General features: G+C 50.1%; 2 protein-coding genes and 1 long non-coding RNA gene across 12 annotated transcripts; 1 reads left to right on the top strand and 2 right to left on the bottom strand.

Moving 5' to 3' along the window:
• Positions 1–245: 245 nt before the first annotated feature.
• On the bottom strand, positions 246–21,124 carry Timeless (timeless circadian clock 1). 10 transcript variants are annotated; one of them, NM_001164081.1, is made up of 29 exons: positions 21,012–21,124; positions 13,190–13,353; positions 12,896–13,049; positions 12,693–12,807; positions 12,535–12,597; positions 11,811–11,912; positions 11,448–11,603; positions 10,744–10,877; positions 10,469–10,556; positions 9,816–9,992; positions 8,900–9,117; positions 8,646–8,749; positions 8,358–8,527; positions 6,976–7,101; positions 6,727–6,878; positions 5,937–6,034; positions 5,730–5,847; positions 5,410–5,611; positions 4,680–4,825; positions 3,755–3,840; positions 3,546–3,666; positions 3,377–3,459; positions 3,077–3,219; positions 2,725–2,902; positions 2,573–2,641; positions 2,375–2,493; positions 1,304–1,517; positions 1,099–1,194; positions 246–995 (listed from the first exon to the last, which is right to left on the bottom strand). In NM_001164081.1, exons 2-29 carry the CDS (start codon positions 13,284–13,286, stop codon positions 931–933), a joined length of 3,594 nt encoding a protein of 1,197 aa, NP_001157553.1. In that variant the 5' UTR covers positions 13,287–13,353; positions 21,012–21,124; the 3' UTR covers positions 246–930. The 10 variants fall into 10 exon arrangements, with proteins under 10 accessions (NP_001157553.1, NP_001157552.1, NP_001129554.1 ...); NM_001164080.1 differs by having other exon boundaries at positions 246–992; NM_001136082.2 differs by having other exon boundaries at positions 2,725–2,899.
• Positions 20,124–22,597, top strand: Gm26847. Its single transcript, XR_380941.4, has 2 exons — positions 20,124–20,439; positions 20,532–22,597. It is a non-coding gene; the product is annotated as a predicted gene, 26847 (long non-coding RNA).
• Mip (major intrinsic protein of lens fiber) lies at positions 21,375–27,377 on the bottom strand. Its single transcript, NM_008600.5, has 4 exons — positions 26,946–27,377; positions 25,975–26,139; positions 25,474–25,554; positions 21,375–22,868 (listed from the first exon to the last, which is right to left on the bottom strand). Exons 1-4 carry the CDS (start codon positions 27,303–27,305, stop codon positions 22,683–22,685), a joined length of 792 nt encoding a protein of 263 aa, NP_032626.2. The 5' UTR covers positions 27,306–27,377; the 3' UTR covers positions 21,375–22,682.
• Positions 27,378–27,459: the final 82 nt, after the last annotated feature.

Here is a 27,459-nt window from a genome sequence, read left to right as displayed (position 1 = left end):
GATTATAGGCATGAGCCACCACCATACCTGTTTTGTTTCAAGACACAGTCTCAGACTCGTGGGTAAAAGGGATTTTTTTTGAGATTTTATCAAAGCCTCATGAGGAGCTGAACCAACAGGCATGTACCCTGTGGTCAGCAAGATGAAGCATCTTGTTACTTGTGGATAAGAGGAAGAAGAGGAAGAGGAGGAAGAAGAGGAAGAGGAGGAGGAGAAGGAAGAGGAGGAGGAAGACAACAAAAGTCTCTTTTTTTAAAAATTATATTTATTATCAAGCTGATTTTTTAAATTACATTTATTGGCCCACGCGTAGGGCTATATGACTCTTTCCTCTCCCTCATGGCAATTCTCTTGCCTCTGTCTCCCACACGATGGGATTAGCTCACACTACCAAGCTCAGTTCAGGACATGTCTTTTAATTTTACTCTTAAAAGTTCTTCCGAAGACACAACAGATGGCTGGCTGGCCGCTCTGAGATGAGCAACTGTTAATTGTACACATTTAATATGAAACACAAATCAGGGATGCTTGTCAGCTTGAGAGTGGTGCATCCCAGCTCTCCCTCAACTGTAGAAACGGGTTCAATCATGTGTCCTGGGATGAAAGAAAGAAAATGGGAGCAATCCAGTGCTTTGTGAGGACAGAATGAACAACCGTGCTGGGTTATAAAGCTCCCCGTCAGAAGCCAAGACGCAGTCCTTAGAGGAGGACAAGCCACCTTGAACCTTTCGCCACTCTTCATTTGCTACGAGACGGACCCAGAGACCGGCTGTGCACGCTGATGAACCTGGGGCAAGGACTGACCGCAAAGACTCCACCCAACACTGCTGCCTAAAATTCCTGGGCTGTCAATGTAGAGAAGATTGCTTCCAACGCAGGCAAAAGTAGCTTTTGTGCCTCCAACTCACATCGGTCAAACACATCTGGCTTTCAGTCATCCTCATCCTCAATCTGAAACCGTTTCTTCCTGTGGACTCTTGGCGTTCCCGACACTGCTGCCATGGGAATGACAGGTAAGAGACAGAAATGGAAAGCATCTAAGTATGTAAAAGGATAAGGCAAATGGCCAGTGTCTCCACTGAAGACAAGAGTCCCTACCTTGCCTCCTCCCCTCATCATCTTCCTCTTCGTCGCTGTCCAGCAGTTGCCGCTTCTTGGGCGCTGAGTTCCATTCTTCCTCCCCAGTGGCCTCCTCTGCAGTGATGTAAGACACAGTCGGGAACCGGCCCTGCATCGTCTCAACAGCCCTCACGCCACACGGTGGCACAGAGTAAGTCACCAAGCGGGGGCCATGGCACTTTACCTTCTGTAGGCCCCAGGCCTGCTTTCCTCTTACGGGCTGACAGAAGGGCTCTCAGGGCTTCTGTCCGGTGCTCCTCACTGGGACCCTGCTCTCCGGGGACTCCTGGCTCTGGCTCCTCTTCCCTTTCCTCCTCGTTTTCTTGCTGACTCAAAGAAGCAGCCACCCTCCGAAGCTGGGTGGAGCTCAGTTTGGCTGGAATTCTCCAGAAGGTTTCCTACAGGTACACAGCAGGTGAGATCGCTGCCAGGGAGGACCGGCCTTTCTGGCCACTCTTCTGCTCTATCAGTCATTGAGTAAGCATGACCCCCCCCCCCAACCAGGAATGACCCACAGGAGTTGTGAATTGGACTTACACCCAGCACCTAGCTCAGTGCTACACCAGGTCACATTCACTGTGAATACAGCTATTAGCAATGAATACAGGGAAGGATCTGGGCCATGTAAAAAGTTAGCCTGTGAGATCCACACTCAGAGTCAATGGGGGCGCGAGGGGAGCGGCCGGGCAAGATGTTAAAGCGCCACTGGACTGGGCGCCCGAGCAACTATTCCCACTTCCTGGGTCAGACAGGCAGTAAGATTGCCTCTCTGTGCAAGTTCTGAGCTGACCCTTGAAGGCTGGTTGAGGGTCAAGAGGAAGAAGGTATGTGGGGGTGTGCACATGTCTGTGTGTGTGGACCTTGGATGTGTGGCTGCAGCCTTCCAATAGGACTGGGCAGATCAACTGGTCATGCATGAACAGACCTGCCATGTGCAGGGTGGAAAGCAGTCGGGGTTGGCTGTGGTGTAAAGCAGATGTGGCTGGATGGCCACGCAAAGACAGACATGCCTCCAGGAGGCTGCGGCACACAGAACCATCAGTGCTGCAGACAGACAAGGGGGCAGTGTAGAACACCATTTAGGGAAGGGGAGGCTAAAGGGGAGAGAGACTTGAGTAAGAGACCTGACTTGGGAACCTTGGGAGGCAAAGGCAAGGCAGCAGGGAGGATCTGGGCAACAACACGGTGTCCTCTGAGGAGGACCAGAGCGAGCTCCAGGGCTGACACGGTCCCGCTCGCTCGCTCTGACACTCACCTGCCCTGAGCTGGGCGGCCGGATCCCTAGCTTGCGTAGCAGATGCTGAAACTGTTCGTTCTCCATTGCTTCCTCATTTTCCTCTGTCAGAGGCACCAGAGGGATTGCCTGGGAGCAGCCTGCAGACACGGTGACAATGTGGCAGAGGAACTGCTCTGGATCACACCAGGCCCAGGCCACCCAGTGTCCAGTGCTTACCATCCTCTTCTCGGTCATTTGCTGCTCGGATCAGGGAGCTCTGGAGCCACAGGAGGGGAGCAGAGAGGCCTGGGCAGAGGGGAAACTTGTACGTGATCTCCTTCCCTTGCTACCCCTCCACCTTTGACATCTCTCCCAACTCAAGTCCTTACCTTCCTGACGAAGGCTCTCACCGAGGTTTTCAGCAGAGAGAGATGAGCTGCCCTGACCCTGTCCTGATGGCAAGCCTTCCTCACTCTCCTCATCTTCACTTTCGTCCTCTGGCAAGTGTTCGTCTTCCTCTTCCGGATCTTCCTGCCAGGGGTCTCTCGGGGACTTTTCTCCATTCTGCTGGAATTCATTACAGACACACGGATGAGAAAATGGCCTCAGGGGGGCCTTAGTGGGCTTCTGGTTTCTGTACACCCATGGAAGGGCCCGGTCTGAACAGCCTGAGGCAGGAGGAGTCCTACAGTGCTTTGTGGGGTGAGGCCTAGGCTGGAAGAGCCAAGACAAGATGGTTACCATGCAAGAAGGCGCCAGCTTCTTTCTCCGTTTCTTGTATAGCTGCCTCCGCTCAGACACCAACCCCAGGGCCAACAGTTTGTCCACTACTCGAGCCCGTGAACGTTTGGCTGTGATATTCTTCATGATTTGACCAAGAACATCTGAAGAGAGTGTGTTTGGAAGGAATAATGGAAACCAGAGGCTAACTCAGCTCACCCCGAGTGACCCAAATGTAGCAAGTGAACAGAAGGCGGGAAGTGAGGCGTGGAGCGAGGGCAGCCTGGCTCTCACCTCGGCTGAGTCTGAGACCTCACTCACCATCAGAGTCCCGGAACTCCTCAAAGAGCCGCTGTAACTCCAGCTCCTGGTCCTCCGTCCACAAGACAATCTGGGTCCCTTTCCTATTCAGCCAGGGGTCAGTGCCAGGGGAGGTCTGGGGCAAACCAAGGTGTCTGTACCCCAGCTCCCTCAGAGCCCATGCCTTTACCTCTTCTGGAACTCCTTGACGCTGTCGGCCAGGCCCATCCGGACCAGGTGGTGGATGACCTGCTTGCGTGTTCGAGGAACGACTTTCAGGTGCGCCAATATGGTTTCCACTACATCTTGACCTGTGGTGGAGAGGGAATGGGGCAGTAAGGAGGAGTCTGGGGCCCAGACTGCCCCCCTCAAAGTCTCCTGAGATCTTAAACCACACACCTTCCACATCCTTGTGGGCGAGGTATAGTTCCTGAAGCTGGGCCTCTTCCTCAGGGCTCCACAGAGGAGCTCTGTGGCTGGAAGACCTGAATGGTGAAAGAGGAACAGGTGTGAGGAGGCCACTGGCTTACAGAGACAAGCGAAGCTCTCTCTGTCACACCAGACCGAGGGTGGAGCAGGCAACTCAGCAGAGACCTAAAAAAGGCCTCTTGCTTTATTCTCCACAGAAGAACTCCAGAGCCCAAACCAGGACATTTTTGATCTTGGCCTACAGAACCTGACTCCAAGGACTAAGCAAAAAAAAGAAAAAGAGCATAGAGGGTGGTAAGGGGAGACTATAGGAAAGATGCTAGTGTATGAGAGAGAGAGGAGGCCAGAGGGAAAATGCAGAAGGAGAGAGGGGGAGGGGGAGAGGGGGAGAGAGAGAGCGAGAGAGAGAGAGAGAGAGAGAGAGAGAGAGAGAGAGAGAGAGAGAGAGAGAGAGGAAGGACACCAACCAGAGGAGGACAAACACCAATGTGAAGCCTATCTTATTTTACAAAGGTCTCGTGTAACTCAGGGTGGCCTTCTATTTGCTGGTAGTCCAGTGGACCTTTAGCTCTGACCTTACTGCCTGTCCCCTAAGTGCTGGGACCACAGATGCACATTTTAAGAAAGCCCACAGAAACTGTGGGGCCTGGTCCGCTGTCATCAGGGGCAACCTCTGTGAAGGCTGCTGACAGGGAAGGAAACTTAAGGTAGAGGAAGACTTTGCCCAGTCTTGTTTCTGTTCTGGGTAACCTCAGGAAAAGCGTCTCACCTCATGAGACTACGCCCTTGTCTCAGAAGGAAAAAGAAACCTTAGGTCGAATGTTCTGCAAGTGACCCCGTGACCACACCGCACGGTCTTCCTCGCCTCCCATTCCGTCCCCAGCCCTGAGCTTACCCACTGTCGAGGGAGCCATATCCCTGGGTCATTTCCCGAACCACTGCGGTGTTCTTCCAGAACAGCAGCTCCACAAACGCTTTCTGGTTCACGGCAGCCAACGCAAAGAACTTGCCAATGATGTATTTGGCAAAAGTCACTAGCTCCTGTAGGAAAGAAACGCTACATGGCGCCCCAGCGCAAATGAATTCAGACCTGCCCATTCGCAGCTTGCCTCTGCCTTGCTCACTATATCTCTTCTGGCCTCCATGCGTCTTCCTCAACCTGCCTGCTGACCTCTCCACTGCGTCCATGTCTCTGCCCTGCTTTAGCCTTTCTATCTCACCCACATGGGCTGCAGAGGTTAAGAGCACCCGACTGCTCTTCCGGAGGTCCTTAGTTCAAATCCCAGCAACCACATGGTGGCTCACAACCATCTGTAATGAGATCTGACGTCCTCTTCTGGCACGTCTGAAGACGGCGACGGTGTACTTATGTATAATAATAAAACCTTTGGGCCGGAGTGAGTGAGCAGGATTGACCGGAGAGAGCAGAGGTCCTAAAATTCAGTTCCCGACAACCACATGAAGGCTCACAACCATCTGTTCGGCTACAGTGTACTCATATACATAAAATAAAGAAGTAAATCTTTAAAAAGAAAGAGAAAGAACCACTCACAGCTCACCGTGCACCCCCCAGGCAGCCCCTGACCCCCACCGTGCACCCCCCTGGCAGGCAGCCCCTCCCTTACTTTGTAGGCCGCAGCAGCTGGGTCACTAAGCAGCCGATTGAAGAGGCAGAACAGGGACAGCTGGAAAAGCAGGGCTTCCATCCCCAGGCCATGGGCCAGCCGGTGCAGCATCTTGGCGATGCAGTGGTTGGTGTGAGCACTGTTCTGCCTGTAGCTCCGCAGGAGAAGCACGTAGGCCCGCACGATGGTTGAGGATGCGAAGCTGCATCGAAGGACAGAGGGAAATTATTCAGCACTGGACAGAGACTGCTCACCCTCACGGGGTGGGGGTTGGGTGGTGGTGGTGGTGGAGGTAGTCAGCCCTCTCAGCCCGTATGTACCGTTTCAGGTATTCCAGAAAGTTAAACTCCTTCTCTGACACCTGGACCACCTGTAACTCCTCTTCCTCCTCCTCTTCCTCTTCCTCCTCTGCATCTCCTTCTTCTGGCTCCTGCTGCCCTGTACAAAGAGTGTCTGTTGCTGGGTTTCTGCTGTGCTGGTGTAGAGCACAGCTGGGAAGAGACAGACGGGAAAGGGTGGAGACTCACGGGGAAGGGGCGTGGAGAGGATTTGTTTCAGCAACTGCATTTCTTCCCCTGGGGAAATGACTGGAGAGCCAAACGCATTTCCTTCAGGCCACACTTCCCTGGAGACAGACGGAAAAGGCTTTAATCACAGGAAACTGGAGTTGCAATCAGGACTAGAAGGCAAAATTAGTTCCTTTGTCAACTGAAAGAGGGGTATAAACCGCTACTTCAGAGATGAAACAAGCTAGGGAATGTTTTTCCTCACAAGGCACACTGCTCTTGCAGAAGACCTGAGCTCAACCTCACCACCCACATGGCAGCTCACAACTGCCTGGAACCCCAGTTCCAAGGGATCTAACGTCCTCTTCTGGCCCCCACAGGCAAACAGGAGCGCGTGTGGTACATGTACAAACATATATTCAGGCAAAATGCTTGTACACAGAAAGCAAGTCTGACCTGCATCTATACACAGAAGTAAAAACAACCCTCAAGTGTGTCTGTAGGCAGACACAAGGTATCTTTACATAGTACAGACACTGGAAGGCCATTCATCCACATGGTTAACGTTGGTTGGTTGGTTGGTTGGTTGGTTGGTTGGTTGGTAGAATTGTTCTTTAGTTGACTGTGTTTTTTGACAATTCTCAAAAACAAAATACTCCAACCAGTGATAGAGCTGACAAAGAGTGTTGCTTGCGGAGATCCACAGCCTCAGTTAAGACTCCTCTCTCAGAACTCTGAGGACCCCGGACCCCAGCGAAGGCCTCCCTATTCCCTCAGTGCCCAGGAGGGTGTCAGTACACAGGATTCTTACCGGGCAGACCGCAGGAGGGCCAGGGCTTGCGGGGCCTGGCCAGCCGTAAGGCAGTCTTGGATCCTCACCATGGCTTCTACCCGCTGCTCCTCCACTGGCACCTCTGAGGCCGCATCAAAGGGAACGACGGGGTCCACACTGAGCTCAGGGTCCTACAGACAGACATAGCCATGGGAGCAGGGTGAGAGGAAACCCAGACTGTCTACAAGAATACTGTCCTAAAAGGGGCAGAGTTTTCTAACCACCTACCTGGGCACACTGCAGCAGCTGCTCTGCCAGGGCTGGCCACATGGCCTCCAGCTCCCCGGGGCTTTGTGAGAAAGCAACACCCTGGTCCTGAACCTTCTTTTTCTTTTTCCTCTTTTTTCTTTTGTTCTGTGGGGAGAGCACTGTATGGTAGAGTCTGCAGAGTCACAAGGTCTCTGTCCAGCAGTGTTAGTGCAGTGTAGGCAAAGGAGGACGGGGAGCAGCCGTGGGGTGGAGAGGAGGCAGAGGAGGACGGGCAGCAGCAATGGGCACTGTATATTTCCTTGCCCTCAGGAGAGACAGGCAAGTCAGGGGAAGATGCCATTACAGTGGGTAAGAGCTCTGATGCAGATAAACAGAAAATGTGTATTTCCTGGAGTAAGAGTTCGCCTTTGATGTATCTGATTATGAAGTCCTTGAGTCAAACATCATCCTTGAATTCCTCATCCATCTGTCCATCCTGTTTGCCTTTTCTGGGGTAGGAGGGGCTGAGACATGTAGCCTTGGTTATCCTGAAACTCACTAAGTAGACCAGGCTGCCCTCAAACTCAAGAGATCCTCCTGCTCTCTGCCTTCTGAGTGCTAGGATTAAAGTCTTGCTCTATCATGCCCAGCTAAGAGTAAGTGCTTTTAACCACTGAGCCAAATCTCTGCCTCAGTTCTGACACAATTTTAAACTATAGCACCCTTAAATATAGGAAGGTCCTGGCATTAAAAATCAAAACAAAAAAACTTATTTATTACTTTGTGTGTGTGTGCGTGTGAGAGAGAGAGTGAAAGAGAGAGAGAGAGACAGACAGACAGACAGACAGGCAGGCAGGCAGAGACAGATAGAGAACAACTTGGGGAATTGGTTTTCTCCTTCCATTAAGTGAGCCCTAGGGCTCTAACTCCAGTCGCTAGGCTCAGAAGTAAATGCCTTTACCTACTGAGATATCTTGCTGGTCCTGTATCAAAAACAAACATGGTTTTGCAAAGCAGAATCTGTATCCCTAAGATAGAAATTCCTTGGAGTTCTTCCTTTGGCTTTTGTTGTTGGCTTTCCATCTACTTCCAAGTTTTGAACACAATCTCAGTCTAGTGACCTGGAGATGGGTTGCTTGAGTGTATTTTAATAGTAATTGATACAGGACTAGCCTGACCTACTTACTTTGTGTGTGTGTCTATAGTATGTGTGAGTGTGTGTATCTGCATTGTTTGCGAGGCTGTGTGCGTGTGTGTGTGTGTACACGTATGAACACATGGCAGAGTTGGCACGCCTTCCACCTTCCCTTTTAAGATAGACGAAAGTAAACCCGATGGGCAGTTCCACACTGGCAATGCCACAAGCCTCTGTCCTTCACCCTCCCTTATAGCTGTTCCCACACCTTGGGGCTGCCCTGTACCTGCACCATCAGGTTCCCGCGGCTCCGGCAAAAGCGCTCCAACATTTTGAGGAAGAGGTGGGTGGTTTCCACCAGGTCTCGAAGGAATGAGCGTGGATGGTATCTCTCATCAAACTTTCGAAAGAGCGCCAGGAATAGTTCTCGGTACTCCATCATATAGAAAATGTTGTCTGGGGGTGGGAACAAGGAAGGAACAAGAGGGTTTGGAAAAGGAGAGATGGACCTGGAAGAATGAGATCCTAGGCAGGAAACGGGAAGGCGGGGTCAGAGCGCGGATGGGGGCCTCACTTTTGATGATACGACTGCTCTCCCTAACAGCCTCATCTGGGCACATGTCCATCTCGTTCACCGTGGCCAGCAGCTCCTGGTAGGCCTTCAGGGCCAGGTGCATCCTGCCAAAGTGGACGGCAAAGGGTGAGATGGAAGGGAGGCAACTGAAGGCTCTGTCAAACATAACCTTGAACAAGGAAAATGCTACCCAAGATTCTGGGATTCAGACACGGCCAAGGTACCCTGTGACCCCCAGCGGCCGCCCCTCTCACCTGCGCGCCCAGGAGGCGGCCTCCTTGCGGTCTGTCAGCATCATCTCGTAGTAGTTGGTGAGGTTCTGCTCCACAAAGTGAAAGGTACGGATACTGAGGGTCTCAGAAACAAGGCCGGGGCGGAAGGTGGCAGCTCGGTTGAAGGCCATGAAGAAAGCCATTGCCCACATGTAGTAAGTCTCGTCATGCTGCTGCGCTCTCTCCCGAAGCAGATGATCCTGACAGGAGAGACCACCGTGGCCTCAGGGCGGCTAACCCCCTGCCGGTCTTTCATGCCTGTGATGAGGGCTTGGACCCTGGACTTTAAAGCAGTTCCCAGCCTCCTCAAACTGTTCCAGAGCCTTTCTTCTTTTTTTTGGTTTGTTCGAGACAGGGTTTCTCTGTGTAGCCCTGGCTGTCCTGGAACTCACTTTGTAGACCAGGCTGGCCTCGAACTCAGAAATCTGCCCGCCTCTGCCTCCCGAGTGCTGGGATTAAAGGTGTGCACCACCACACCCAGCTCCAGAGCCTTTCTTATTTAAAAAAAAAAAAAAAAGATTCTCTTTATTTTTATTTAACGTATAAGTCTCTGTGTGGGTTTGCACACATGGGTGTGGATGTCCCTGGAGGCCTGAGCAGGGAATCAGATCTGAAGCTATAATTACAGGGCTTTGAGCAAACTGACTTGGGGCACGGGAATCAAACTTTTTTGGAGGAAGTGTTCTCAACTGCCAAACTATCTCCTTTGTCCCACCCAGACCTTTTATATTTAGTCTTGCTAATAATAATCCACCCACCCCTTAGAATCTCCATTCTGTCTGGGGCCCCACTCCGAGGTCAGCTTTCCCTTGGCTCCTTGGCAAGCTGCCCTTCACTGGCCACATCATCGCTCTGGCTAGCATCTCTCTGCTCTAACCCTAACTTCCTGGGTTCTCACCTTGACCGCGCCCATGAGCGGGTTGTAGCAGTTCTCCAGGAACTCAGAGCAGAAGTCTCTGAGGAAGAGTCTCACATTCAGGACAGAGCGGCGATGGACAGACAGCTCCTGGGCAGCCTGACGACGCTTGGGCACCCTCCTGGGCTGCTTTCCCAGATCTGAGCTGTAGTTCTGGAGCTGAGAGTATGGACTGAGGCGTTAGAGAAAGTCCTGGCTACCATCAAGCCTTACAGTTCATTCTGTAGCCACTGTTCCAGAATTTTCTTGAAAAAGACACCTAGGAGGACATTTGTCTCTGGTGGCGGCGAGGCCATCAGTGGGCATGGTGTGGTCAATACATGTGTTCTCTCTCATGCACGTTCTAAGTCAGAAACACAGCAGTTGGGCTGGTGAGATGGCTCAGTGGGTAAGAGCACTGACTGCTCTTCTGAAGGTTCAGAGTTCAAATCCCAGCAACCACATGGTGACTCACAACCACCGGTAATGAGATCTGACGCCCTCTTCTGGTGTGTCTGAAGACAGCTACAGTGTACTTACATATAATAAATAAATAAATCTTTTAAAAAAAGAAACACTGCAGCTTTAACAGAGAGGGCCACCCCTCTTAGGCCCTGTGACTCCAAAGTTCCTGTCACACACAGGTGCATACTCACATTGTGAAGGCCTTTGTGAAAGACGACATCCTTCTCCCCAATAGATTTCAACCCCTGGACAATGTAGGAGCCCCCAAATCGAGAGTGCCTTCAAGTAAAGGAAAAAAGAAGGGATTCCAAAATGACTCCTCAATTCTCTCCAAGTATTAGGCCATTCTCTTTCATCAGCAGCTCTTCAAGAGTTAGCTTTAAAATATAACCCAGCCTCGGACTGGTCCGAATGTTCGGTGTTTGCTGCTTTGGGTCAGATCACAGTGGAGCAGCCTGCCACCCACCTGTTTCCTCGCTGGAGGGCCCGAGCTCTCTTCTCCGCCATCTCCCGTTGGCGCAGCACCTCCAATTCTGCCACATCCGTGCTTCGCTCCTGAGCCAAGCGTCCCTGCCCTACTCCCGCTAGCTGCTCAGGGGTCTAGGTTTGGAATAAAGAGGGAAGTGTCAGCTAGGACAGTAATCTTTTTTCTTTTCTTTTCTTTTCTCTTCTTTTCTTTTTTTTTAAAGAATTATTTATTTTATGTATATGAGCACACTGTAGCTGTATAGATGGTTGTGAGCCATCATATAGTTGCTGGGAATTGAACTCAGGACCTCTGCTCGCTCCAGCCCGGCTTGCTTCAGCCCAAAGATTTATTTATATAGGTAACTACACTGTTGCTGTCTTCAGACACACTAGAAGAGGGTGTCAGATCTCATTTCAGATGGTTATGAACCACCATGTAGTTGTGGGATTTGAACTCAGGACCTTAGGAAGAGCAGTCAGTGCTCTTAACTGCTGAGCCATCTCTCCAGCCCCCAGGACAAGTTCGCTCCTACTCGGAAGGGAAAACACAAACACTGAGAGCTATTCATGGGCCTTGGATAGAACACAGCCAGGGCACGCATCACCTTCCTCGGGTAATCCCCCATCCCCACCAGGGCTCCTCGGGCCACACGGCGGAAGCACATGGCGGGGAGTAGAGGACTAGTATAAGTAAGGCCCCACCTGGTCTCGGAACATGAGGGAGATGATCTCCAGCACATGGAGGCTCCACTGCTGCTCGGCGGATGAGCTGGACAGGAAGAGGAGCAAGTCGTCCATGCCACTGAGGTGAATTGCCCAAAGGAGACGGTCGTGGATGCTGGCATCATCATCGATACTCTGAGCAGGTGGGGGGTGGGGGTGGGGGGACATGACAACAATACAAACACACACACTCAGCTCCACTCAGGACAGCCTCCAGAGTCCCCAGCAGCTCACTCTGTGGCTAAGGCTAGCCCCCAGACTCGTAGAAGACAGAAAAGCCTAAGAGAGGGGAGTTCACCCTAACCAGTGCAAGAACTCCGATGTTCCCCAAACCCTCTTCACCTTCTCCTGCTCAAGGTTGGCCGGGACATGGAGAATATTTCTGACCAGCAGAAGGATCCGCTCGATCAGCAAGTTGTCTTCTTCTTGCCGATCCTCCCAGCCCTGGGCAAAAGGAGAAAAGACTGGCTCTAAGACTGAGCCCTGAGAATTGGGACTAAAAAGAAGGAAAAGGTATGGAGAGATGGCTTAGTGGTTTAACAATGCTCTCAACGCAATCGTGATGACTAGGAGTTCAGACCCCAGCACACACTCAATAATCCAGGAAACATCCAGAAAAACATCTGTCATTGTTTATGGCTTCTATGTGCACATGAACACACACACACACACATACCCCATTAGATAAATTTCTAAAAATACAAACTAGAAATAAAGAGCAGGCATGGTGGCACAGTTCTTTAATCCCAGCTCTCGGGAGGTGGGGGGCGGGGGGAGGCCAAGGGGGGGATGGGACAGGACCACCTCTTAGTTCCAGTCCAGCAAAATAAGAGTGGCTAGAAGCCAGGCGGTAGTGGCTCGAGTTTTTAATCCCAGCACCTGGGAGGCAGAGGCAGGCGGATTTCTGAGTTTGAGGCCAGCCTGGTCTACAGAGTGAGTTCCAGGACAGCCTTGGCTACACAGAACCTGTATCTCTAAGGGCTGAGGACCTTCCCAGGTTCAGCAGAGGTAGCGGAGGTGAAGTACTAACTGGCACATGGGATGTGTGTGATGCAGACTCACTCACCAGCTGTAGCAATTCATACAAGGTCTCGCTGAGGACTCCAAATGCCTTCTCACTGGCAAAGGCCTGTGGGACAGGGAACAGTCTCGTAGGTAGCGCCTACCTTGTCTTTCCTTCCTCTCCAAACACCAACCCAGGACCTCTGCAGAAAGGCTTCTCACCTCTTTGTAGGCTTGCAGGTACGTTAGAACCTGCAGAAAATGGTGCCGTACACTGGAGTCCTTAGGCACGCTGCCAAAACAGAGCAAGGCTGGCTGTGTCAAATTTACCATCAGCCTGGGGAGACAACGAAGACAGAGTGGTCAGGTTTCCTTGACAACTCGGACGCCGCCCGAGATAAGAGTCGAAAGGCTGAGGAGTGAACCTGATCACGGCATCGAAGAGAGGCTTGTCCTGGCGATGCTGCGTGAGGATTGGCAGGAGGTCGCTCTGCAGGATCTGTGCAGCTCCCAGCTGCTGCCGCACATCTCGGGTCTCATCCTCGTGCCTCAGGTATCGGATCAAATCCTTCACACTCTCTTTAGAGGACAGGATAAAACACTTACCCAGAAGGAGCTGCCTAGCCCCATGAGTTGTTTGTACCCACGGCCAGGGAAACTCACCAGACCAATTTGGTGAAGTTTTTTTTTTCCTTCCGATTCCTCAAAAGATTACTCACCCAGGCAATCCGGCTCCTTGTGGTAAGTCCCTCCTTCCAAGTACCCAAGGGCGCTACACGTGGCTAGAAGTTCACAGTTCATCATGTACAAGTCCATACACCAGAGGCCCAACCAGCAGAGCGGGCAGTAGAGATGGTGGACGGAGAGGGTGAGGCCTACGGGACTAGGAAGAGGGATGTCCGTGGTAAGGAAAATGAACAAGCTGGGCTTGCACTCAGGACCCTTAATGGCTTCGCTTCTGTCTGAGCTAAAAGTGCTGCTCCCAGGCCGGGGAAAACATTTTTTTTTTTAATATATAAACTAATCAAACCCAGGGAGGCTCCTGTGCACAGTGGGCACGTGCTCTACCCGAGCTACATCTGCTAGCCCCAGGGAAAGCTTTTTGTTAAGGCTGCTTTCTAGTTGACTAGAAAGCAGAGAAACTCCAGTTTAGGAATTAAGGCCTGGGCCACACTACAGCCAGATCCTGAAACCAGAGAAACATGGTTCAGAGTTAAGACAACCCGGTAGGAAGCCAGATCAATGCTGAGATGTTCACCTTGGACACTCTGCAGCCTTGGGAGGGTTAGACTGAATCCTCCATCTTCTACAGCTTCCTCATACAGCCCTAGTCTGGATATACCACAGGAGTTAGGAGTCACAGCTTTGGGCTGGCGAGATAGCTCAATGGTAAGGAAGGAAGCTTGCCATTGAGGCTGATAACCTGAGTACCACAGAACCCACTTGGTAGAAGTAGAGAACCAACCCCCGCAAGTTGTCCTGACTGCAAATGTTCCACTCCCTCCGAAAGATTTATAAATGTAAGAGCTGGGGGTCCAGAGGTATAAATGTGTGCTTGTCTCTCTCCTCTCCCTCCCTCTCCCTCTGTGTGTGTGTGTGTGTGTGTGTGTGAAGGCCAGAGGTCAATCTGATATCATTCCTCAGACACCCCCACCTCATTTTAAAACAATAGCTCTCAGGGGCTGGAGAGATGGCTCAGTGGTTAAAAGCACTGACTGTTCTTCCAAAGGCCCTGAGTTTGAATCCCAGCAACCACATGGTGGCTCACAACCATCTGTAATGGGATCCAATGCCCTCTTCTGGTGTGTCTGAAGACAGCTACAGTGTACTTATTTATAATAATAAATAAATCTTTGGGCAGGAGTGAGCAGGATTGAGCGAGCAGAATTTAAACTGTAAATTCAGTTCTCAACAACCAGATGAAGGTTCACAACCATCTGTACAGCTACACAGTGTACTCATAGAAATAAAATAAGTAAATAAATCTTAAAAAGAAAAAAAAAAAGAAAGAAATCTTTGAGAAAAACAAAAAACCCAACAAAACAATAGCTCTCACTGGGACTGGGGTGTGGGACTTGCTGATCAGTGAGCCCTAGGAATCTTCCTGTCTCTGCCTCCTCAGCAATGGAATTACAGCCACAAACCACAAGCCTGGTTGTTCTATGAGTGCTGGGGCTTGAACCCAGGTCACTGCTTGTACTTTCATCAAATGACTGCCTCCTCAGACGGTGCCGCTGTGCAGGACTTGACACCCCCTAGGATCTCCCAGGCTTCTGAGGCACTGACATTTGTAAAGGAAGCTCTCCCTGTGATCCAGTAATGTCAGTGGTAAGTCAGCTCTGACAGAACACGAAGTAAAGGCAGCAAGCGGGAGAAATAAACTCCCTGCCTCTGCCCCAGAAGCGGCAGTTTCCTCTTATGGAGCACTTCCCCAATTATCCAGATCCCTGCGTTCTCAGCAGGTGGCACAAAGGCACAAACCCAGAATCCTGAGTGACTGGAACCTGACATGAATACCATGCGCGGACGTGCGCGCGCACACACACATACACACACACACACACACACACACACACACACACACTGCATCTTTACCCACTCCTGTGGAAGATCAGGAATATGCATCAATCCTGTCCCCTGGGCATCTTCCCCTGCACCTCATCCTGCGTCCTCTAAAAAGACCTTTCCTGGCTGTGGTTCCTGGCTTTAAGCCCTGACTCCACCCCATGGGAAATGGATAATAAGCCTCCAAAAGCCCAGATGCACCGGTTGATGCTATCTCCCTGCACTCAAGTTTTACTTACATAACTGGTCTACTTCACATTGCCTGCTATCCTACTACCCCACCGCCACCCCCACTGCCAACCTACTCCGGAGCCGCAAAGCCCAGCAAGCAATTTGAGGAGTGTCCTGGCTAGTTGTGTGTGTCAACTTGACACAGCTGGAGTTATCACAGAGAAAGGATCCTCCCTTGAGGAAATGCCTCCATGAGATCCAGCTGTAAGGCATTTTCTCAATTAGTGATCAAGGGTGGGGGTGGGGGTGGGGGCCCATTGTGGGTGGTGCCATCCCTGGGCTGGCAGTCGTGGGTTCTATAAGAAAGAAGGCTGACGCACGCCTTTAATCCCAGCACTCGGGAGGCAGAGGCAGGCGGATTTCTGAGTTCAAGGCCAGCCTGGTCTACAAAGTGAGCTTCAGGACAGCCAGGGCTACACAGAGAAACCCTGTCTCTCTCAAAAACAAAAACAAAAAAACAAAAAAACAAAAAAAAAAAAAAAGAAAGAAGGCTGAGCAAGCCAGGGGAAGCAAGCCAGTAAGTAACATCCCTTCATGGCCTCTGCATCAGCTCCTGCTTCCTGCCCTGTGTGAGTTCCAATCTTGACTTCCTTTGGTGATGAACAGCAATGTGGAAAGTGTAAGCTGAATAAACCCTTTCCTCCCCAACTTGCTTCTTGGTCATGATGTTTTGTGCAGGAATAGAAACTCTGACAAAGACAAGGAAGTGGTGCAATACTCACTGAACGACAGGACTGGAAGGAGCCTTTTCTTCTGGCCCGTTCTCAGAGACCTGGTCTCTGGTGAGGTAGCTTCCGTTCTCAGAGACCTGGTCTCTGGTGAGGTAGCTTCTGTACATGCAATCCGACTCTGCTCAAAGACACTCAGCTTTTCCAGGGAGACCACTGGTGTATTGTGTGCATGCTTAGGTGTGTATATGTATGTATAAATATGTGCATGCCCACACACATCCGTAACAGACCAAAGGCCTTTCCTACCTGTCTTTTCCAAAGGTGGGCCTAAGAAGCTGGCCCCCCCCCCAAAAAAAAAAAAAGATGAAAGAGCTGTCTCAGTTGAAGAATGCTTTCAACACCCAGTGTTTGCTCCATCACACAAAAAAATTAAACAGAAACTCTTTTATTTATTTATGTTTCCCCCAACTTTGGGGCAAAGTTAGTCCATGTACTCCTGACTGTCCTAGAAATCAGTATGTAGACCAGGCTGGCCTCAAACTCACAAAGATCCTCCTGCTGTGATAAAGGTGTGCTCCACCATGCCAGGGTCTGCTTTTAATCATGTTACCATGAAGGGCTGAAACTCCTACTGCAAGCTCCTTTCCCCCAGTTCGAGGGAGTGGCTGTCAGGCTGTGGGGCTCCTGACCATAGTCTCTGACCTACTTTTTCCTTTACACTGCCTCTCCATTCAAAACATCTGCAAGGGATTAGGAATGGAAGCCTGGCTCTCTTATATAACCTCCTGCCTGCTCTTATCCGCCAGAATTGTTTCTTCTCTTTCTCTGCTACCAAATGTTTGACAGCAACAAAGAGGAGGCTAGCTAATAAATGGCGCAGTAGGTAAGAACACTTTCCACAGAAGCTGAAAGACCCGAGTTCAGATCTCAAGGATGCATACAAAAGGTAGTGCCCCTCTGTGAGGGCCGGCTATGCCTGGACTAAGCAGTACCGCATCGGAAACAAGAAAGGCTCAGCCTCAGACTGGAAGGTGGGGGGTATGGTGGGAACAGAAAAGTTAAGAGTTCATCCTCCTCTTTCCATCCTTTGCTTTAGAGTTTGGAAGCAAGAGCATTTTATTTTTCTTTTCATTCAGTTAACTGAAACCTGTTTACTCTGACTGCACCTCTCCTAGATAGCCAATACTGTGGATACTCACTATTGAACCACATGGCTCAGATCCGTACATAGCCAATACTGTGGATGCACAACCACATGGCTCAGATCCGTGGACTGCTTGCTTTCTCTGGCTGTAAGGACCTTCACTTAGGGACATAAGCTTTCATGTCCCAACACGTGAAACCCCTCACGGTTTATTCCCTCCATCTTGGAGACATCTTCTGCTTCTGTTATTTCCCAAAGTTCCGAACCTATGTGCCCTTCGAGATGCAGTCCACACACCATTCCTTCGTGAGCTTTTCCCTGACCACCTGCAGGTCAGGGGTGGGACGCCTAAGAGGTCCACACAAGCTATTCTCACTCCAATACCTGTGCTGTCTTACGTCAGCCTACCCAGGACATTTCTCTTTCTTTGCTAACCACTGCCTTATGTATTTCTGAATGCACTAAATCCATACAGGAGACACACAGTTAAAGACTGCAGAACGCAACTGTATGTGAGGTCAGAAGACGGTGTCTGAACATCCTTTACCAAACAAACCATGCTCAGTTTATGCCTCTTGAAAAGAGAGGGTACTGTGGCAACCATGGAGAGGTCTGCTCAGATTTCTCTTCAAGAAAATTTGTGCTGGGGCTAGAGAGACAGCTCTGCAGTTAAGAGCGCTGGCTGTTATATGCCCCAGTACAGGGGAACGCCAGGGCCAAAAAGGGGGAGTGGGTGGGTAGGGGAGTGGGAGGGGTGGGTATGGGGGACTTTTGGTATAGCATTGGAAATGTAAATGAGCTAAATACCTAATAAAAAATGAAAAAAAAAAAAAAGCGCGCTGGCTGTTCTTCCAGAGGACCCGGGTTCAATTCCCGGCCACCACGTGGCAGCTCACAGGAGATCAAGCATCTCCACAGGCAACTGCACAAATACATGCATATACACGTAACTAAAAATAAAATCTTAAAAAAGAAGGAAAGAAAGTAAGTTTGTGTTGGGGATGTAGCTCAGTTGTAGGATGCTTATCTAGCATGCATAAGGCTCTGGGTTTAATCCCAGTATGACAAAAATAAATAAATGGGTAGGTAGGTAGATAGATTAAGTACAGAAGAAAAAGAAACTAGGAACACAGCTAACACCCAGTGTAAGCAGTGACAGGAATGGGACCCAGGGAACTAGAATGTAGTGTCAGGGCTCTGGTGTGGTGGGCCTTTGGTTCAATTCTCACTATGGGAAGAACCACACAGAATGACTGAGGCCAGCCTGGGCTACAGAAGACCCTTTCTCAGTTAAGAACAAAAAGCTCCACCCGTGCCCACAATATAGTCTTAATGATCTTCCCACGGTCACCTTTCAAGCTACATTTAAGTTGTGGGCTTAGAAGACTGCTCATATGACAGTTGTGACTTCTTGACCCAGTAGCCACCCCCTTCTCCTACCTCACGGCATTTACATTTTGTGTACAGGATAGTCAAAGCAGATTGTTTAAGACGGCGAGTTTGTGGGGCACAGTTAATGATTTCCAGGGAGTGGGGCTCGGCCAGTGTTCTGAAGATGTTCCTGGTTCGTGGGGATGGAGCTCAGCTGGCTGGCCAAGGATGCAGGAATTCCTGGGTCCCACTCCATCACTGCTTACACTTGGTGGTGGTGGGGTATAGGACATCTGAAACCCCAGCATGGGAGTCCAGGGCATGTTGTTCTCAAAATGGAGACCAGTTTGGGAAACTCAGGGAGTCTCTACCTTTAAGTAAGGCAGGGAAGGAGAACTAGAACATAGTGTCAGGGCTTGGTGTGGTTGGCCTTTGGTTCAACTCTCACTATGGGAAGACAGATAAGAGAAACATGTTTCTCAGGTGATTCTAATACAATTCAATGGACAGCTGCACTTAAAATGTCAACTCCTTGATCCCAGGGATCATGTAGGTGCTTAGTAAACGCTGATCCCTAGACTGAAGTAGACAAGTCTGGGAGGGAGGTTAAAGCTACAAATGGGGAGGAATCAGGACACACGCCAGTGAGCACACTGAGAGGGAAGAGCTGGGGAAAATTCCTGTCAGTGCAACTGCAGAAGTTATACCTGCATGTCTTCCACCAGTCCTCAAGGCCAGGACCTCTGCTCTCATCTCTTGGCACTGAGTGCCATGTATGATAAACTTTGTTTACTGGCACTGATAATAAACAAAGCTACAATGCTTCAGGAACACAAAGAGGGGAGTGGCCAGTACTAGGAAGGCAGAGGCTAGAGTAATGTGGAAAGTGTAAGCTGAATAAACCCTTTCCTCCCTAACTTGCTTCTTGGTCATGATGTTTTGTGCAGGAATAGAAACTCTGACAAAGACAAGGAAGTGGTGCAATACTCACTGAACGACAGGACTGGAAGGAGCCTTTTCTTCTGGCCCGTTCTCAGAGACCTGGTCTCTGGTGAGGTAGCTTCCGTTCTCAGAGACCTGGTCTCTGGTGAGGTAGCTTCTGTACATGCAATCCGACTCTGCTCAAAGACACTCAGCTTTTCCAGGGAGACCACTGGTGTATTGTGTGCATGCTTAGGTGTGTATATGTATGTATAAATATGTGCATGCCCACACACATCTGTAACAGACCAAAGGCCTTTCCTACCTGTCTTTTCCAAAGGTGGGCCTAAGAAGCTGCCCCCCCCCCCCAAAAAAAGATGAAAGAGCTGTCTCAGTTGAAGAATGCTTTCAACATCCAGTGTTTGCTCCATCACACAAAAAAAATTAAACAGAAACTCTTTTATTTATTTATGTTTCCCCCAACTTTGGGGCAAAGTTAGTCCATGTACTCCTGACTGTCCTAGAAATCAGTATGTAGACCAGGCTGGTCTCAAACTCACAAAGATCCTCCTGCTGTGATAAAGGTGTGCTCCACCATGCCAGGGTCTGCTTTTAATCATGTTACCATGAAGGGCTGAAACTCCTACTGCAAGCTCCTTTCCCCCAGTGAGTCTGAAGCTAGCCTGGTCTACACAGAGAATTCCAGCCCAGCCAGGACTGAGACCCTGTCCTTTTATTTATGATTCATCTTTCTGTGTGTTCCTGTTCATGGGATTCAGTTCTCTCCTTCCACCATGAGGGCCCCTAAGACTTCATTCAAATCCTCAGGCTGGTAACAAGCAACCCAACCTGCTGAGGCTTTGTCTGTGGGGTAACTAGCTTGGAGGGCTGGATAAACTGAATTACTGGAATTTAGGGCAACTGCACTTAAGTGACAAGAACTCTCCAGCAGAGGGAGTTCAAGTACCTTGAGGTACGAGCGGACGCGAAGCAAACACATCCTTTCCCTGAGGTTGGAAGTCAAACTGGATGAGAAAAATGTCAGGGACGCAAGACACCCACCTGGGTAAGCAAAACCGTACGCGACCAAAATGGGGTTTCAAAGTAAATGTAAAACCACGGGCTTCAGTTTTTTTGATTTTTGTTTTCCAAAACAAGGTTCTAGTGACAGCATCAAAGACAAAGAAATGACACTCCAGGAAAGAAGCTTAACTAATGGCTCTTGTCCTAGCTGACACCCCTAGAGGTTGTGTCCTTCTTAGGCAAGAGGATCGAACCAGGCCTATGAAGACCCCAAAGCCTGAGAATCCTGGCTCCTGACGACCTCCAGGCCACTGTGTCTTCGGGTCTGGACTGCAGAAGGGTTCTGTTCTACTCTCGGAACTCGAAGATCCTGGCCTCACCGTCCCTTCCCTAGCCCGAGCTCGGGGTGTGCAGAGACCCGCGAAAACCCGGCAGGTCTCCGGCGCGCTCGCCCGGGAGCAGGATCAGAACGCGCGTGCGCGCCGGGAGCCCCGCCCCCGCCCTTCAACCGCGCGGCGGGAAAGTAGCCGCTCACTGCTCCGCTGCTCGCCGCCCCGCCGTCCCACCACCTCAGGGACGCCCGTTGTCGGTCCTGGGTCCTCCGGACACACTCACCCGCTCTCCGCGAGTCCTCTGAAGCCTCGCAGAGCCTGAGGCCCTGAGGTGCGGGGTCGCAGCCTTTCCCGCCACTCGGCTGAGAGCGACCAGTCTGCGCCTGCGCGGGCGGGGGCGGGGCGGGGCGGGGCGGGGCGGGGCGGGCAGAGCCACTTGACTCTAGACGAGAGAGGGAGGATTGGATAAAGAAGGGAAACCCAAAAGGACTGTTTTATGTGAGTCGGGCATCTGCGTTAAAGTAAAAAACCAAAACGCTATGGGTTTTCTACTGAATTATAATAAGAATCAAGATCGAATTAAGGGAGAATTTACAGACGTACTTCCCCTTCCAGTCCAGTGGACTATTCCAAAGTCTTAAATGGCTAGTTAGAAAAGATGTGTTTTATTTGGGAGGAAGTGGAGAGTTTGATGTTTGGGGTGGAGTTTTGGGTTGTCTGTCTTCTTACAGGCATATGTTTTAAAGCTGGCAAGGTATATACAGGAAGCTCAGAATAGAAAGATCTGAAATAAATATTCCTTGTTCGTTCAGGGTCACCTGCGCCCCTGTTGAGACGATGCTGTTTTACGAACAAATACAAGATAGGGCTCCAAAAGAAAAAAAAAAAATCATCTCTGAATTAAGCGTTTAGATTGAGGAGATCGATATCTGGGTCATGAGGGAGAGTTAGCAGAAAGGATAGCCGAGAGAAAAGTGAAAAGACATACAAAAATAAAAGACTATGGAGCTAGTGATAAAAGTACAGAGATGCCATTTGCAAAGTTCAGTTTGCTCTAAATGAATCTTCCCCCACCCACTCACCCCACCCCCGTCTTGCCCCTCAACTCCTGTAAATTTGCTTCAGACACCAGATTTCCTGTTTTAGCCTCAGAGAGCAATTCTGGGCTTCAGCACCTTCTGTCTGGGGCTATTAGGCAGGGCCTTTTAAACTTGCCTAACCCCTGTTTCTATTGGAAGGTCCGTGGCTCAAGGCTTCTGAACACACAGCCCAGCCGGTGGATGTAGGCAGGCTTATGTGGCTTTACAGAACAACTCAAGGCCCGTGTTTACTTTTCTCTGGGATGAGCATCCATGAGATCCGTAGCCTATAGTCTCCCATTAACTCCCTCAAAACTTAGGTACACTTGTGTGGTGATCTGGAAATAAAATCTTGGATTCCTCTCCCACCAGACCTCCTAACCCCTGGAATGCCTTCCCTCCTCCTTTCTTTCTGCTGTCTGCTTCCTGAGAGGAACGACACCCCACCCACCCCCGTGACCCTTCAAAAATCAAGGTGCATATACTTGAATGGAAGCAGGGTAAAGGCCAGAAACTCGGGTTCCCTGTGCTCACCAAACTGGGGTGGGAAATGACATACATGTTGACACCTCTTTCCCCTCCCCTAGCTTCTGTGCCCGCAAACTCAGACACGGCCACACGCACCCACATTCATATGAACAGTCGTGCACACACGGCGAGGGTAGCTGGAGCGGGGAGGAAGGGAAGTTTGCACTAACCAGTCGTGAATGCAACTTGAAAGATTTCACACAGCAAAAGGGGGAAAAAAATGAAAAACGTAAGTTAAAAAATAAAGAAGTACATGACCCTCCCCACAGTCTCTTTCTTCATCCAAGGGCCGGTTTGGCCCTCCCTGAAACCCAGCGGCTTTCTGCGGCTCTCTCCAACTGGAGCTTTTACAGGGCCTGAGTCTTCAGTTCGACAGGTTCCCCTGTACCCTCTGGCTGTCCATTGGAGTCACTGGGTCTGGCTCCCTTCAGGATAGACAGTCTCTCAGAAACACTCTTGAGCCGGGGGAAGAGGAGAAAGTCATAGAGTAGGCTGCCCAGGCCCCCTCCGATGATCGGGCCCACCCAGTACACCTGTGGGAAGAGAGGAGGCATGCTCAGGCTTCGGGACTCTTCAGGAAAACACAGCATATCCTGCTCTCAGGCGCACAGCTAGGCATTAGTGAAAGCTAATGTAGCTTTTTGTTCTTCCTGCTGCATTTGGGGCTCTTCATGTGAATGAAGCCTGTGGGCTAGCACTGAACAGAACACCAGCTCTCTTGGTTCGTTTGTTGGTTGGTTTTAAAATTATAGACTCAGTGGGGCTGAAGAGATGGCACAGAGCATTCGCTGTTCTTGCTGGGGACCCAAGATCATTTCCTAGCATTAACATGGCACCTCACAACCATCTGTGACTCCAGTTCCCAGGGATCTAAATGCTCCATCTGGCCTCCAAGGGCACCAGGCAGGCACAAAGTGCACAGACACACATGCAAAACACCCGTATATGTTAAAAAATAAAATACAGCTGTGCATGGTGGCGCTCGGCTTTCATGTCCGCAACAGTGAGACAAAGCAGGAGGTTCTGTGGGAGTTCAAAGCCAGCCCGGTGTACACAGCAAGTTCAAGGTTACATAGCGAGAACTGTCTCAGAACAACAAAAGACCCAGAATAAAACAAAACAAAACTTAAATTGTCTAGAAAAATCTAGACTCTGCTGCCTATATCCCAAAACCTGTCATTTTCTTCTGGTTTACTAACCGTTTTATTTTCTTACTCCTCCATCCTACCTCTACCCACTTAGCATGCATATATTCTATTTGTTGTTATTTTTGAATTAGTCTACTATTTCTCAGAAAAAAATAAGTTGTGGCAAAATACCCTTTATAACATAAAATGTGTCTTATTAAACATTGCTTATTATGACTTTGCTTAATACAGGATCTCATTAGCTCAAGATGACCTCAGACTGGCTGTGTAGTGGAAGACGGCCTTGAACTCCTGATCCTCTGGCCCTCCAAGTGCTAGGACAATGGGTATGCACCACTATCGGGGTGTAGTCGACGGGGAGCGGACTCAGCTCTGTGTACCTTAGGCAAGCAGGGCACCCGCTGAGCAGCACCCCCAGAACTGGTTGGTTTTGTTTGTTTGTTTGTTTGTTTGTTTGTTTGTTTGGAGACAGGGTTTCTCTTGTGGTCCTGGCTATCCTGGAACTTGCTCTGTAGATTGGGATGACTTTGAAATGAGAGCTCCCATGTCTCTGCCTCTGGAGTGCTTCGATCAAAAGTGTGCATCCCACATCCGGCTCTGCAGACCTTGTTTGTGTTTGAGACACTCTGTAGCCCAAGCTGGTGTCAGAGTCACTGTGCAACACAGCCTATCCTCAAACTTAAGGCAGCTCTCCTCAGTTGTCCTAAGTTCTGTGTATGATCAGCACAAGCCGATGTGCCTGCTTATTAACATTTCAAAGTGTATGTGTGGCTCGATAGGGTTGAATATGTTCACATTGTTGTGTAACTCATTCCCAGGGTTTTTTGAGTTTATAAAACTAAAGCCATCAAACTGTCTGTCTGACCCCCCCAACTCCAACCCCTGACAGCCTTCTCCTCTCTGTTCCCAGGGATTTGTGGGGTTTTTCCCTTTCCTTCTTTCTTCCTTTCCTTCCTCTTTCTCCCCCTTCCCTTCCTCTTCCACCTTCTCCTCTTTTTGGTCTCATGTCACACAGGCTGGCCCTGAACTGCTATGTAACCTAGGATGACCTTGGACTCCTGCATCCACCTCCCGAGTGCTGGAGATGTAGGTTTATACCATCACGTTGGCTTATTTAAACGCGCTTTAATATTTTTACCTCATGGAAGTAGAATTATGTATGAGCTATATTTTGGTGACAGAGGATACTAATTTTACTAATTTCACTTAGTATAATGTCCTAGAGGCTTATGCCATAGCTCATCAGAACTTCTATTCTTTTTATAGCAGAATAATACTCCATGTACACATAGGCCGCGTTTGATTTTCCTGTTCATCTAGCGAGGGGAATTAGGGCTGCTTTTACTCTTGGCTGTTGTAACTAATGCTGCTGTGGAAATGGCTGTTCATTTTCTCAGATTCTTTTAAATTATTTTCATGTTTATCTTGAGATGCCCAAAGCAATATAAGCGTTACCATTATTAATTGACAGTTACTCCATGCCAGAGTCTGTGCCAGATGCATAATACAGATAACTTTCACATTTGCTTTTTTATAATGCCCTATTTTATAACTGATGGATAGAGGCAAAGAATGGGGTATTAGTCAGAATCATGTACAAGACGAGTAAGTCTTAAAACTAAGGTGCTGCCCGGGCCCCGTGCATACATTCTGACCCTCGAAACCGGAAGCTTCTGTCTTAAATGTGTTGACCATCCAGTAGCCTCTCGTTCTCACGTCCAGCGAATGCTCAATAAAAATCGCCAGTTAACAAGAGAAGCTCCCTATAAGTAAGAGCTCCCTGTCCATTTGTTTTAGAAATGAGGTCTTGCTATGTCGGCACTACAGGCATGTATCACCAGACCCAGCTAAGAGCTTCTCCTTTCGGCAGAATAGTGCAATGTGCACGTGTAAGCATGCCAAGGTCTGTAATAGGCTCCTCAGCTGCATGCTGGCAGCAGTCCAGCCCCATCCAAAAGTGCTCTGTGACTTACCCTGTACTCTAACTTACCCAGTGGTTGCTGAAGTTCCGGGTGAGGATGGCAGGAGCAAAGGAGCGGGCTGGGTTCATCCCCGCACCAGTGTAATACATCTGCAAAAGACACAGTTGCCACTGAGACACCCCACCCAACTCTTGCAGCTTCTCTTCTTTACAGCCCCTATGGCCGGTGAGAGCTGCTGTCTTGTCTCCAGCCATCAGCCAATGCAGTAATACCAGCTTCATACATCTCCAGGGTAGAGAGTAGCACTGATATTCCATCTAGGGACAGACTTATGGCCCCAGAAGAACAGTTCTATTCATGATATATAACTTTCCATCCTAAAGTCAAGAAGGATTAGATATAGCAGTTGTAAGAAAGTTTATCCCTTTGTACCAACTGGTACTGAATAGGGTATATATATAATACTTAGGATTAAAGGTGGAGTAGGAAGGAAAGAACCCTTATAAGTTGGTAATACTTTAGGGTCCCTAGATTCCTTGAGTAAGAAATTTCCCACCTCTCTTGCTTACCCCAAAGAGGTGCCCCAGGGTGAGGGAGAAGCCAACAGCCAGGGCTACAGAGCCCATGCGGCCATTCCGCCTCTCGTCGTATGTAGCAAAGATGCAGAGCACGAACTGGAGCGTCAAGAAGATCTCCACAGTGGTGGCCTGGCCCACGCTCACCCCAGCATGCAGCTGGCCAAAGGGGACAGAAACAGAGGCAACTGTTAGCCCTGCCACGCTGTTCCCACTTGAAGCAGGCACCCCTTACACTTCAGTTCCCGGGAGAGGATGCGGAGCCCCTCCCAAGCCAGTGTTGCTATCCTAACAGAGCTTCTTTGTTGTAGAAATGATTGCACTCACTCACCTGAGAGGGGAAACTGAGACTTTATAAAGTAAAATAAATCTAAGAGCCTGGCCTGGCAGTGGTGACACTTGCCTTTAATCCCAGCATTCAGGAGGCAGAGGCAGGCCTCCTCTGTAAGTCTGAAGTCACCCTGGTCTACAGAGCTTCCAGGATAGCCAGGGCTACACAGAGAAACCCTGTCTTAAGGAGTAGGGGAGAGAAGAGCTGGGTGTGCAGCTCATTTGATGTGACTTGCCTCTTAGCATGCGTGAGGCCCTGGTTCCATTCCCAGCACTACATAAACTGGATGTGTTTGGGTGTACCTGTCTGTAATCTTAGCACTTGGGGGAGGGGGTGGTGAGTAGAGGCAGAAGGACTCTTTGGCTATGTAGGAAGGCTAGGTCTAGAGTCCTGCGCCTGCCCCACCCCCACCCCTGGCCCTCCAGCTCAAAACAGAAGGAAAGGGGACTTGAACTCAACTTTCTGGATTCACCACGGAGGCCTCTATGCTTTCCTTTCCCCTCCAGAGCACTTATGGCTCACACACATGCACACGCACGTGCACACGCACACACACACACACACACAACCATGAGCAAGCATGCCAGGCCAACAGTCAGGACACTGTGTTCCCCAACCCTTAGCCAGCCCTTACCGTGTTGAGCGCTAGGTTTCCTCGGACAGCTGGTGGGGTGACACTGTACAGCACAGCCGCCCCAGCCACAGCTCCCAGAAGCTGGGCTGCTATATAGCAGAAAGCCCGGAGCAAGGACATCTGGGAGCCCACAAGGAAGGCAAAAGTGACCGCAGGGTTGACATGGGCTCCACTGATGTGACCCACAGTCTGCACCAATGTAGCCAAGGCCAGGCCAAAGGCCAAAGCCACTTGCAAGACATGTAGGGGCCCAGGGGCCCAACGTAGCGAGGCTCCAAGCCCAAAGAAGACATAGAAGAGGGTGGCAAAGAACTCAGCAAATATGGCCCTCCAAAAGGAGGCAGACCGAAGTTCCCACATGGCAGTGGGGGTGAACACAGTGCCTGGGTCCCTAATAACCCCCTGGACCTGCCTGGGTTGACAGTCCCCTTTATAGAGGACTCTTAATCCCTGGGAGGGGCAGGTTGAGGTAATTGGCTCTGCCTCTTAACCCCTTCACAGCTGTGGAGGTCTG

The sequence above is a fragment of the Mus musculus genome, chromosome 10, assembly GCF_000001635.26.
Source record: "Mus musculus strain C57BL/6J chromosome 10, GRCm38.p6 C57BL/6J".
In the NCBI taxonomy this organism is placed as follows: Eukaryota; Metazoa; Chordata; class Mammalia; order Rodentia; family Muridae; genus Mus; species Mus musculus.
The sequence above is the reverse complement of the archived record's forward strand: the minus strand, read 5'-3'. Positions and strand labels throughout refer to the sequence as shown.

What these genes read in the sequence shown, in the direction of transcription:
- Timeless (XM_006513580.2), bottom strand. Translation starts at nt 16,104, where the DNA reads ATGTACAGAAGCTACCTCACCAGAGACCAGGTCTCTGAGAACGGAAGC. An exon ending in CAGCTGCTGCGGCCTACAAA is followed by an intron (nt 4,826 to 5,409) that starts GTAAGGGAGGGG and finishes TCTTTCCTACAG; the next exon opens with GAGCTAGTGACTTTTGCCAA. An exon ending in CGCCCACAAGGATGTGGAAG is followed by an intron (nt 3,667 to 3,754) that starts GTGTGTGGTTTA and finishes TCTCCACCACAG; the next exon opens with GTCAAGATGTAGTGGAAACC.
- Mip (NM_008600.5), bottom strand. Translation starts at nt 27,305, where the DNA reads ATGTGGGAACTTCGGTCTGCCTCCTTTTGGAGGGCCATATTTGCTGAG. An exon ending in GAAACCTAGCGCTCAACACG is followed by an intron (nt 26,140 to 26,945) that starts GTAAGGGCTGGC and finishes CCCTTTGGCCAG; the next exon opens with CTGCATGCTGGGGTGAGCGT. An exon ending in GGAACTTCAGCAACCACTGG is followed by an intron (nt 22,869 to 25,473) that starts GTAAGTTAGAGT and finishes CTCTTCCCACAG; the next exon opens with GTGTACTGGGTGGGCCCGAT.